Source organism: Symphalangus syndactylus, chromosome 12 (genome assembly GCF_028878055.3).
Source record: "Symphalangus syndactylus isolate Jambi chromosome 12, NHGRI_mSymSyn1-v2.1_pri, whole genome shotgun sequence".
NCBI classification, from domain to species: domain Eukaryota; kingdom Metazoa; phylum Chordata; class Mammalia; order Primates; family Hylobatidae; genus Symphalangus; species Symphalangus syndactylus.
The window spans coordinates 82,392,398-82,405,243 of record NC_072441.2 but is presented as its reverse complement, the minus strand read 5'-3'; the positions used below and the strand labels follow the sequence as shown (position 1 = coordinate 82,405,243).

Sequence of the window (12,846 nt, the reverse complement as noted above, 5' to 3'; positions counted from 1 at the left end):
CCTGGGCGACAGACAAGACTCCATCTCAAAAAAAAGAAAAATAAAGAATGAAGGCAGTTTTTAAGGATTTAGTGGCAGTATATAGAATGGATAAGAAAAAGAAAAGAGGAGGCTGGGCACAGTGGCTCATGCCTGTAATCCTAGCACTTTGGGAGGCCGAGGAGGGTGGATCACAAGGTCAGGAGTTGAGACCAGCCTGACCAACATGGTGAAACCCCGTCTCTACTAAAAATACAAAAATTAACTGGGCATGGTGGCACACGCCTGTAATCCCAGCTACTCAGGAGGCTGAGGCAGGAGAACTGCTTGAACCCAGGAGGTGGAGGTTGCAGTGAGCCAAAATTACACCACTACACTCTAGCCTGGGCGATAGAGTGAGACTCCATCTCAAAAAAAAAAAGAAAAGAAAAGAAAAGAAAAAAGAAAAGAGGAATAGCCTGGCCACAGTGGCTCATGCCTGTAATCCCAGCTACTCAGGAGGCCAAGGTGGGGGAATCCCTTGAGCCCAAGAGTTCAAGGCTGCAGTGAGCCATGATCACACCACTGCACTACAGCCTGGGCAACAGATGGAGAACCTGTCTCAAAGAAAGAAAAGAGGAATAACGGCAGGGCACGGTGGCTCACGTCTATAATCCCAGCACTTTGGGAGACTGAGGTGGGCGGATTATTTGAGGTCAGGAGTTCAAGACCAGCCTGGCCAACATGGTGAAACTCTGCCTCTACTAAAAATACAAAAATTAGTCGGGCGCCTGTAATCCCAGCTACGTGGGAGGCTGAGGCAGGAGAATCACTTGAACCAAGGAGGCAGAGCTTGAAGTGAGCTGAGATCCCACCACTGCACTCCAGCCTGGGCGACACAGCGAGACTTCGTCTCAAAAGAAAAAAAAAAGAAGGCCTGGCGCAGTGGCTCACGCCTGTAATCCCAGCACTTTGGGAGGCCGAGGCGGGTGGATCACGAGGTCAGGAGATCGAGACCATCTTGGCTAACATGGTGAAACCCCGTCTCCACTAAAAATACAAAAAAATTAGCCGGGCGTGGTGGTGGGCTCCTGTAGTCCCAGCTACTCGGGAGGCTGAGGCAGAAGAATGGCATGAACCCAGGAGGCGGAGCTTGCAGTGAGCCAAGATCACGCCACTGCACTCCAGCCTGGGCAACAGAGTGAGACTCCATCTCAAAAAAAAAGAAAAGCGGAATAACAGGCAAGGATACCTGTGAAGGGGCAATAATGCAAGCATGAATTGATAACGGTCTAGACCAGACTAATGGGTCTGGACCAGACTAATAAGGGTCTAGACCAGACTAATTATCCATAATTATCCAATTGCAATAATCCAAGCATGCATTGATAAGGGTCTAGACCAGACTAATAGAGAAATACTAAGAAGGGGCAGATGTCAGAGACATTTCAGAGGAGGAGTTAGCAAGATTTGGAAATGATTGGATATAGGGATGAAGGAAAGGATGTAAAGACAACTAAGGCCAGGTGCAGTGGCTCATGCCTATAATCCCAATGTTTTAGGAAGCTGAAACAGGAGGATCACTTGAGCCCAGGAGTTTGAAACCAGCCTGGGCAACATAGCAAGACCTTGTCTCTCAAAAAATAAAATAGCCAGGCATGGTGGCGCACACCTGTAGCCCTAGCTCTGAGGCAGGAAGATTGCTTGAGCCCAAGAATTCAAGGTTTCAGTGAGTTGTGATTGTGCCACTGCACTCCAGCCTGGGCAAGAGCAAGACTCTGTCTTTACAAAAATAATAAATAGTCCAGGCATGGTGGCTTACGCCTGTAATCCCAGCACTTTGGGAGGCCAAGGTGGGAGGATCACAAGGTCAGGAGATTGAGACCATCCTGGCTAACAAGGTAAAACCTCGTCTCTACTAAAAATACAAAAATTAGCCGGATGTGGTGGCGGGCGCCTGTAGTCCCAGCTACTTGGGAGGCTGAGGCAGGAGAATGGCGTGAACCCGGGAGGCAGAGCTTGCAGTGAGCTGAGATTGCGCCACTGCACTCTAGCCTGGGCAACAGGGTGAGACTCCGTCTCAAAAATATATATAAAATAATAATAATAACAATAAATAAAAATTAAAAATTAGCCAGGCATGGTGGCACATGCCTGGAGTCCTAGCTGCTTGAGAGGCTGAGGTGGGAGGATTACTTGAGCCCAGGAGTTTAAGGCTGCAGTGAGGTAGAATTGCACCACTGCACTCCAGCCTGGGCAACAGTGTGAAATTCTGTCTCTTTAAAAAAAAAAAAAAGAGAGCTAAGGATTAAGCATGGGTAACTGGAAAAACAGCTCCTACCATTGATAAAAATAATGACACCAAGAGGTGGTCTGATACATAAGTTATTAATGATGCTCAAAGCTTGTCTTTCTTTCACAAACCCTTTCCTGAGTTCACCAGCACTGACTACTTCATTCTATATCCCCAGCTCTTAATTGCCCTGCTTGTGTTATATCATTTAATACTCCCGGACATGTTGAATAAGAATGGTATTCTTAGCCAGGGAGCGGTTTCTCACACCTGTAAACCCAGTACTTTGGGAGGCCAAGACAGGAGGATCGCTTGAGCCCAGGAGTTTGAGACCAGCCTGGGCAACATAGTGAAGCCCCATCTCTATAAAAAATGTAAATTTTTTTTTCGAGACGGAGTCTTGCTCTGTCCCCAAGCTGGAATGCAGTGGTGTGATCTCAGCTCACTGCAACCTCCATCTCCTGGGTTCAAGCAATTTCCCTGCATCAGTCTCCCAAGTAGCTGGGATTACAGGTACCCACCATCACACCCAGGTAATCCTTGTATTTTTAGTAGAGATGGGGTTTCACCATGTTGGCCAGGCTGGTCTCGAACTCTTGACCTTGTGATCCGCCCACCTCAGCTAAAAATACAAAAATTAGCCAGGCACAGTGGCTCATGCCTGTAGTCCCAGCTACTCAGGAGGCTGAGGTGGGAGGATCGCCGGAGCCTGGAAGGTCAGGGCTGCAGAATGCCATGATCGCGCCACTGTGCTCTAGCCTGCACGACAGAGCGAGACCCTGTCTCCAAAAAAAAGAAAGAATGGTATTCTCAGTAAACAAGTTCAGTTGTGGTTTCTCTAGGACTGTTTTTCTTCTTATTTCGTATCCTCCTCATAGTGGCCAATATTGTGCTGATATTGAATACTCAAAACTAAATTCACATTTTCTCTTTTGCTGAATTTGTATGTCACAATTTTTCCTTCCTATCCTAATTCAGTTGGCTCAATAGAGCCTCTGAACCTTCCTGCTCAGTTTTTCCTCTTTTTTTTTTTTTCCAGGGGTTTATGTCTGCATAATCAAGGTTCGACCGCAGTCAGAGGAGCTGCTACAGGCCCTCAGTGTGGCTGACACCTCAGTCTATGGGTGGGCTACACTGGTCAGTGAACGTAGCAAGAATGGAATGCAACGAATCCTCATTCCTTTCATCCCAGCCTTTTATATTAACCAGTCAGAATTGGTTCTTAACCACAAACAAGATATCGGGGAGATAAGAGTACTGGGAGTGGACAGAGTTCTTAGGAAGCTAGAGGTATGTTAAGAACTGAACCAAAACAGAACAAGAGATCAGGAATTTGAAAAGATAGTTTTCATTCTCACTTCAAGGGCAAAAGAAGTTACTGAGTGACCTAATAAAAATTACCATAGGAAATGACAAAATCAAATGAAGAAAACTTATCTCTTTCATAATGCCAGGCAGGCTCCCAGAGTCCAAAATCTAGGTCATAAGCTTTGTCAACATACCTAAAGGAGTAAAAAAAGTAAATGATTGGCCGAGCACGGTGGCTCATGCCTGTAATCCCAGCACTTTGGGAGGCCAAAGTGGGTGGATCACAAGGTCAACAGATCAAGACCATCCTGGCCAACACGGTGAAACCTCCTCTCTACTAAAAGTACAAAAATTAGCTGGGCGTGGTAGCGGGCACCTGTAGTCCCAGCTACTCGGGAGGCTGAGGTAGGAAAATTGCTTGAACCTGGGAGGCAGAGGTTGCAGGGAGCCAAGATTGCGCCACTGCACTCCAGCCTGGGTGACAGAGCGAGACTGCCTCTCAAAACAACAACAACAAAAAAGTAAATGATTTATTGATTGTCGGCTAGCTAGCTAGAAATCCAGATCTTGACAATTATTGTACTGTGTATGCTTCAGATTGGAACATATTGATACAAAATTGATTTTTTTCCTTTTAAATAAAAGGTTTTATCTTTTCTCCAAGGTCGTCTCCAGCTCCCCAGTTCTAGTGGTCGCTGGCCATAGCCACTCTCCCCTCACTCCTGGCCTGGCCATCTACTCTGTAAGAGTGGTCAACTTCACTTCCTTCCAGCAGATGGCATCACCTGTTTTCATCAATATTTCCTGTGTACTCACCAGTCAAAGTGAGGCAGTGGTAGTGAGGGCTATGAAAGATAAGTTGGGTGCCGGTAAGCATCAGAGATTCATATTTATAATCTAGAGAGGAAAAGAAGAAAGAATGTATTACATTAGTACCCCCCATCTGCAGTTTTGCTTTCCGAGTTTCACTTAACTGACAGTCAACCACGGTCCAAAAATAAATGAAAAACTTCTGAAATAAACGGTTTAAATTGTGCACTGTTCCAAATAGCATGAGGAAATCTCACACTGTCCTGCTCTGGTCCCCAACCATGAATCATCTCTTTGTCCAGTATGTTCACACCGTATACACTATCAGCCCTTTAGTCACTTAGTAGCAGTCTCTACTATCAAATCAAGTGGTATCAAGGTATCACAGTGCAGTGCTTGTTTCAAGTAACCCTTATTTTACTTAATAATGGCTCCAAAGCATAAGAGTGGTGATGCCTGCAATTCGGATCTGCCAAAAAGAAGCTGGAAAGTGCTTCCTTTAAGTGAAAAAGTGGAAGTTCTCAACTCAGTAAGGAAAACACATAGTACATAGAGGGTTCAGTATTATCTGTGGCATCCACTGAGGGTCTTGGAACATATTCCCCACAGATAAGGGGGGACAGATGTTATCACAGTTTAGTTAATGGGAAACATTCAGCCACTTGACCAAGATAACTCAAACTAGTTGAGGCATGAATCTTCCAAACCTACCCAAAATACAACCTTTAGGTAGCTTTCTTAACACTACCTAAATTTTATATTTAACTTATATATTTAAGAATAGTTGTCAGCCAGGCGTGATGGCCCATGCCTTGTAATTCCAGCACTTTAGGAGGCCAAGGTGGGCAGATTCCTTGAGCTCAGGAGTTCGAGACCAGCCTGGGAAAAAAGGCAAAAATCTGTATCAACAAAAAAGTACAAAAAAAAATTACCTGGGCATGGTGGCATGGACCTGTGGTCCCAGCTACTCGGGAGGCTGAGGCAGGAGGATTGCTTGAGACCAGGAGTTCAAGGCTGCAGTGAACTGTGATTGTGCCACTGCACTCCAGCCTGGTGACAGAGCAAGACCCTCTCTCAAAAAACAAAAAAAATGGAAAAAGAATAGTTGTCAGTTTAACATGAGTTTGCCAGCTTTGTAAGTATACTATTTGCCCTATTTTAAACTTTTTTTTTTTTTTTTTTTTTTTGAGAGCGAGTCTTGCTCTGTCGCTCAGGCTGGAGTGCAATGTCGTGATTGCGGCTCACTGCAACCTCCACCTCCCAGGTTCAAGCGATTCTCCCGCCTCAGACTCCCGAGTAGCTGGGATTAGAGGCATACACCACCATGCCCTGCTAATTTTTGTATTTTTGTAGAGATGGGGTTTCACCATGTTGGCCAGGCTGGTCTTGAACTCCTGACCTCAGGTGATCTGCCCGACTCGGCCTCCCAAAGTGCTGGGATTACAGGTGTGAGCCACCGCACCCGGCCAATCTTATTGATAAATGTTTTGTTGTCTTCAAAAGTATTTAAATCTTTTTGCATCAGGCAATGGGCCAATGTTAACCCTAGAACCAAGACTTAGCTTTCCTGGCCGGGCGCGGTGGCTCACGCCTGTAATCCCAGCATTTTGGGAGGCCAAGGCAGGCGGATCACGAGGTCAGGAGATCGAGACCATCCTGGCTAACACAGTGAAACCCCGTCTCTACTAAAAATACAAAAAATTAGCCGGGCAAGGTGGCAGGCGCCTGTAGTCCCAGCTACTCGGGAGGCTGAGGCAGGAGAATGGCGTGAACCCCGAGGGGCAGAGCCTGCAGTGAGCCAAGATCGGGCCACTGCACTCCAGCCTGGGCGACACAGCGAGACTCTGGCTCAAAAAAAAAAAAAAAAGACTTAGCTTTCCCAAATCCTGATTCCAGGCATTACCTAGTTTAGGAATAATGCCACATTTGGATAGGATGGGAATAGTTATGAAAAGGTGTTAGAAAAGCCAGAGAACCATCAGTCTCCTTATATTTTATTTGTCACGCCCGCTTCCCCACCCCTTAAGGGAAGCTACTTAATTACTGGGAACGATCTAAGCTAAATTATAGTATATCTCCTAATGGGAAATAGATTTTTGTTGATCGTTACGTGAGCATCTGGTTTGTATTGATCATTATCCTAAGCACATTTATATGCTTTTGGTTTAATTCTCTTAACTCTAGGAGGTAGGTATTTTTCCCCAAGAGCTGAGGAAATTGAGATGCTGGCGCAACTGGCACAGTGGCTAGTAATCCTAGCACTTTGGGAGGCTAAGACTGGAGGATCGCTTGAGCTCAGGAGTTCAAGACCAGGCTAAGCAACATAGCAAGACCTTATCTCTACTAAAAATCAAAAGAATTAGCCATGCATGGTGGCATGCACCTGAAGTCCTAGCAGGAGGTTGAGGTGGGAGGATTGCCTAAGCCCAGGAGGTTGAAGTTGCAGTGAGGCCTGATCACACACTCCAGCCTGGGTGACAGAACGAGACCCTGTCTCAGGAATTAAAAAAAAAAAAAAAGTATCTCTAGATACTATCACAGAATGTATTGGAACAGAGTTTTTAAATCTAGAGACCATGGATCCCCACAAAGGTCCATAGATAGAATTCAAGGTGTCGGTGACCCTGAGTGGAGAAAAATTGCATCTTTTTCTTTTTTCTTTTTTTTTTTTAAAGACAGAGTCTCCCTCTGCCGCCCAGTCTGGAGTGCAGTGGCACCATCTCAGCTCACTGCAACCTCCACTCCCAGGTTCAAGCAGTTCTCCTCCCTCAGCCTCCCAAGTAGCTGGGATTGCAGGTTCCCGCCACCATGCCCGGCTAATTTTTGTATTTTTAGTAGAGGCAAGGTTTCACCATGTTGGCCAGGCTGGTCTCGAACTCCTGATCTCAAATGATCCACCCACCTCGGCCTCCCAAAATGATGGGATTACAGGCATGAGTTACCGCGCCCTGCCATGCATCTTTATTTTCAATTGACCACTAACTTAAAGTTAGCACTTTCGCTGATTGTTAATATAGGCAGCAAACCATCATAATATCAGCAGTATTGTGTGCTTTTGTCACCAACAGAATTCATTGACTATACTTTCAGGGATCATTTCTATAGTTCATTACTAGAGAAGTTTCTCAGAATGTATAGAGAGAGAAAAAAAAGAATCCATAGATATATTCATGTTCCTACTGCCAGATTTAAAAAACATTTCTCACTTAAAAATTACAGTAATCAGCCAGGCGCGGTGGCTCACGCTTGTAATCCCAGCACTCTGGGAGGCCGAGGCGGGCGGATCACGAGGTCAGGAGATCGAGACCACGGTGAAACCCCGTCTCTACTAAAAATACAAAAAAATTAGCCGGGCGTGGTGGCGGGCGCCTGTAGTCCCAGCTACTCGGAGAGGCTGAGGCAGGAGAATGGCGTGAACCCGGGAAGCGGAGCTTGCAGTGAGCCGAGATTGCGCCACTGCACTCCAGCCTGGGCGACAGAGCGAGACTCCGTCTCAAAAAAAAAAAAATTACAGTAATCGGCCAGGCGCGGTGGCTCATGCCTGTAATCCCAGCACTTTGGACGGCCGAGGCGGGTGGATCACAAGGTCAGGAGTTCAAGACCAGCCTGGCCAACGTGGTGAAACCCCATCTCTACTAAAAAAAAAAAAAAAAAAAAAAAATAGCCAAGTGTAGTGTCATGCACCTGTAATCCCAGCTACTCAGGGAGGCTGAGGCAGAAGAATAGCTTGAATGGTGAGGCAGAGGTTGCAGTGAGTCGAAGTGCCACTGCACTCCAGCCTGGGACAGAGCAAGACTCTGTCTCAAAAAAAAAAAAAAAAACAAATAAAGTATTCACCAGCCTGGGCAACATGGCAAAACCTCATCTCTACAAAAAATACAAAATAATTAGCCAGGTATGATGGTCTGCAGTCCTAGCTACTCTGGAAGCTGAAGTGGGAGGATCCCTTGAGCCTGGGAGGGAGAGATGGAGTAAGCTGAGATCTCACCACTGCACTGCAGCCTGGGTGAGAAAGAAAGGCTGTTTCAGGAAAAAAAAAAAAAAAGAAAAGAAAAGAAAAGAAAAACAGCCAAAAGGCCAGGCACGGTAGCTCACGCTTATAATCCCAACACTTTGGGAAGCTGAGGCGGGCAGATCACCTGAGGTCAGGAGTTTAAGACAAGCCTGTGCAACATAGAGAGACCTCATCTCTACCAAAAATTAAAAGTTAAAGAAAAAAATTTAAATTATCCAGGTGTTAAAAAAAAAAAAAAGGTCAGCGCGATGGCTCATGCCTGTAATCCCACCACTTTGGGAGGCCGAAGTAGTTGGATCACCTGAAGTCAGGAGTTCGAGACCATCCTGGCCAACATGGTGAAACCCCATCTCTACTAAAAATACAAAAATTAGCTGGGCGTGGTGGCGGGCACCTGTAATCCCAGCTACGAAGGACACTGAGGCAGGAGAATTGCTTGAATCTGGGAGGCAGAGGTTGCCGTGAGCTGAGATCATGCCATTGCACTCCAGCCTGGGCAACAAGAGTGAAACTCCGTCTCAAAAAGAAAAAAAAAAAAAAAAAAGACGTGATGGTGTGCACCTGTAGTCCTAGTTACTTAGGAGGCTGCAGTAAGCCATGACTGCACCACTGCACTCCAGCCTGAGACCTTGTCTCAAAAAAAAAAAAAAAAGGCAAGTCTAAAGTTTTATTGAGGATAAGGTTAGATACAAATCAGAGTGCTCCCAAAAAATGACATCCTGAGTAGGACAAAGGTACTGTGGATTTAAGTGGTCACTGATGATCTAAAAAAAATGTTTTGGCTGGGCGCAGCGGCTCACGCCTGTAATTCCAGCACTTTGTGAGGCCAAGGTGGGTGGATCACCTGACGTCAGGAGTTTGAGACCAGCCTGGCCAAAATGGTGAAACTCATCCCTACTAAAAATACAAAAGTTAGTCAGGTATGGTGGTGGGCACCTGTAATGCCAGCTACTAGGGAGGCTGAGACAAAATAATTGCTTGAACCCAGAAGGCGGAGGTTGCAGGGAGCTGAGATGGCGCCATTGCACTCCAGCCTGGGCAAGAGACTCCCTCTCAAAAAAAACAAAGAAAGAAAAGAAAATGTTTCAAGATAGAGATTACAATTATAAATGGCATCAGCATACTATCACAAGTTTAGTGAAGGGAAGCATGTTACCTGGGGTTGAAGTGCACGGGGAAGGTAAACAGCATGTTTTTGTTTTGTTTTGTTTTGTTTTGAAATAAGAGTCTCGCTCTGTCACCCAGGCTGGAGTGCAGTGGAGCGATCTCGGTTCACACCATTCTCCTGCCTCAGCCTCCCAAGTAGCTGGGACTACAGGTGCACGCCACCACACCCAGCTAATTTTTTGTATTTTTAGTAGAGACGGGGTTTCACCGCGTTAGCCAGGATGGTCTTGATCTCCTGACCTCGTGATCCACCCGCCTTGGCCTCCCAAAATGCTGGGATTACAGATGTGAACCACTGCGCCAGGCCGCATTTTTTTTTTAAGTCTTCTCCACTTTTATTACTCAAAAGTTTCATTTTTTATTTAGCTGACTCTGTGCTTGTGCCTTCAACGTTTTCACAACAATTTTCTGCTCCTCGATAAGGAAAGCACGCTTGATCCAGTCACGAACACATTTAGCACACGTGGAACCCGACATGTCTTTTGTTTTGGACAATCTCATAAGAACTTCAGGTTTTACAGCACGAATCCCTTGAAGGCTGCCTGGGCACATGCCACATGCAGATTTTGGTGCTTTCCCATCCTTCTTGGTATAAAGGTAAACAATTCTATTACCAAGGGTTTGGGACAGCCTAGTTTTGTCAGAGGCTGTATTGTAGGAAAGCCTACGTTGTTATGTCAAACGCTGGACCATTCTGAGTGCCTGCAGACAACGTCCCTGGAAGAGGAAGAAGTGGTAACCAGCATTTTAAAGTAGCAGAGGATTTAAAGCATCCTTTGAAATCTAAGAGGAAGAAATAACAAGCTCAAGAATTAGAGAGTTTTATTACTCTGGAGATAGGAAGAAGTCAAAAAGAGGTGGTTGAGCCAAGTATAGTTCACATCTGAAGCTCTCTTCTCTTACTAAGAGGGCTGAGTTTTGAATACTTTTGGCAGATACTCTTATTACTATTTTTAGTCATAAGTTTTAAAATGCAGCATCTGCTGGAGGCTGCAGTGAGCTGAGATCGCACCACTGCCCTCCAGCCTGGGGGACAGAGTGAGAGCAAGACTCTGTCTCAAAAAAAATTAAATTTAAAAAATGCAGCATCTGCCCATGGTTGCTATTAAATAACTATTATCTTGTTTTGTTATGGTCAATGTATAGATCATTGTGAAGATTCCGCCATCCTCAAGCGGTTCACTGGCTCTTACCAGATCCTGCTCTTGACCCTCTTTGCAATGCTGGCATCAACAGCTTTCATCTTCCTAGGTAAAGAGTCCTTATATTCAATACCATAAACTTTGACATGAAAACTGCCTTTTTTTCTTTTTTTTTGAGATGGAGTCTAAGTCTGTCGCCCAGGCTGGAGTACAGTGGCGCAATCTTGGCTCACTGCAACCTGCGCCGCCCGAGTTCAAGCAATTCTCCTGCCTCAGCCTCCCGAGTAGCTGGGATTACAGGCGCCTGCCACCGCACCCGACTGATTTTTGTATTTTTAGTAGAGACGGGGTTTCACCATCTTGGCCAGGCTGATCTTGAACTCCTGACCTCGTGATCCACCCGCCTCAGCCTCCCAAAGTGCTGGGATTACAGGCGTGAGCCACCGTGCCCAGATGAAACTGCCTTCATTGCCGGGCGCGGTGGCTTACGCCTGTAATCCCAGCACTTTGGGAGGCCGAGGCGGGCGGATCACGAGGTCAGGAGATCGAGACCATCCTGGCTAACACGGTGAAACCCCGTCTCTACTAAAAATACAAAAAAAAAATTAGCCGGGCGAGGTGGCAGGCGCCTGTAGTCCCAGCTACAAGGGAGGCTGAGGCAGGAGAATGGCGTGAACCCCGGGGGGCGGAGCCTGCAGTGAGCCGAGATCGCGCCACTGCACTCCAGCCTGGGTGAAAGAGCGAGACTCCGTCTCAAAAAAAAAAAAAAAAAAGAAACTGCCTTCATTTTATTTCACAAACAAGGATGAAAATTAGCTGCTTATCACATATAATTTTAACAAGCAGTGTAAACTAAGTTAGCCTTGCTAGTCCTAGTAACATAGTGGATTAAAGGTCCCCCTCAGCTACTTTTGCTGAAATTCATAGGGATAATTCAAGTAATACAACATACTGGGTGCAATGGCTCACGCCTGTAATCCTAGCACTTTGGGAGGCCAAGGTGGGAGGATGGTTTGAGTCTAGGAATTTAAGACCAGCCTGGGCAACACAGTGAGACTCCATCTCTACAAACAAACTTTAACATTAGTTGGGTGTGGTGGTGGCACACATCTAGTCCCAGCTACTAGGGAAGCTGAGGCAGGAGGATTGCTTGAGCCGGGGAATTCAAGGTGGTAGTAAGCCATGATTGTGCCACTGTACTCCAGTGATACCATGTGTCTAAAAAAAAATTTTTTTTTGAGATGGAGTCCCATTGTCACCCAGGCTGGCGTAAAGTGGTGCAGTCTTGGCTCCCTGCAACCTCCACCGCCCAGTTTCAAGCGATTCTCCTGCCTCAGCCTCTCGAATAGCTGGGATTACAGACACCTGCCACCACACCTGGCTAATTTTTGTATTTTTAGTGGCACGTTGGTCAGGCTGGTCTTGAATGCCTGACCTCAGGTGATCCGCCCACCTAGGCCTCCCAAAGTGCTGGGATTACAGGCGTGAGCCACCATGCACAGCCTAAAAAAAAAAAAAAAATTAACACATCACTACTGTTTACTCCATTTCCCCACTTTTTTTTTTTTGAGACAGAGTCTGACTGTCGCCCAGGCTGGAGTGCAGTGGCACGATCTCAGCTCACTTCAAGGTCCACCTCCCAGGTTCACACCATTCTCCTGCCTCAGCCTCCTGAGTAGCTGGGACTACAGGCACCCGCCACCACGCCCAGCTAATTTTTTGTATTTTTAGTAGAGACAGGGTTTCACTGTGTTAGCCAGGATGGTCTCTATCTCCTGACCTCGTGATCCGCCCACCTCAGCCTCCCAAAGTGCTGCGATTACAGGCGTGAGCCACCACACCCGGCCACTTCCCCCTTTCAGCCAAAAGCTGAAAGTAACTCTAAAATGGGTTAAATTGGGGTAAAAACTTCCTGTAATAGTGCCATTACTATTACTTATTTTGAAGAATTATTTTTAGCAATATTCTCATTCTAGAGTTGACTGCCATTTAAGGCCTTCCTCAGATATGCCTTGTGACATTTCCTTTGTCCTTTTTCCAGCATACAACGCCTTCCTAAACAAGATACAAACAGTTCCAGTTGTGTATGTACCAACTCTAGGAACACCACAGCCAGGTAAAAAAGCCTGTCCTCATCTTTGAAAAGCTCAGAT

At 46.1% G+C, this 12,846-nt stretch overlaps 1 protein-coding gene and 2 pseudogenes across 5 annotated transcripts in view; 2 read left to right on the top strand and 1 right to left on the bottom strand.

Moving 5' to 3' along the window:
• NUP210L (nucleoporin 210 like) overlaps positions 1-12,846 on the top strand; it is a 156,118-nt gene that overhangs the window by 142,986 nt on the left and 286 nt on the right. For 4 of the 5 annotated variants that reach the window (XM_063626387.1, XM_063626388.1, XM_063626385.1 and 1 more), the window contains 4 exons: positions 3,291-3,541; positions 4,224-4,428; positions 10,698-10,802; positions 12,735-12,809. In XM_063626387.1, the coding sequence (XP_063482457.1) occupies positions 3,291-3,541; positions 4,224-4,428; positions 10,698-10,802; positions 12,735-12,809 (636 nt within the window). The remainder of the gene's footprint in view (positions 1-3,290; positions 3,542-4,223; positions 4,429-10,697; positions 10,803-12,734; positions 12,810-12,846) is intronic. The other variant, XM_063626389.1, reaches the window with a different exon arrangement.
• Positions 7,444-7,532, top strand: LOC134734942 (uncharacterized; annotated as a pseudogene).
• LOC134734357 (large ribosomal subunit protein eL34-like) lies at positions 9,675-11,462 on the bottom strand (annotated as a pseudogene).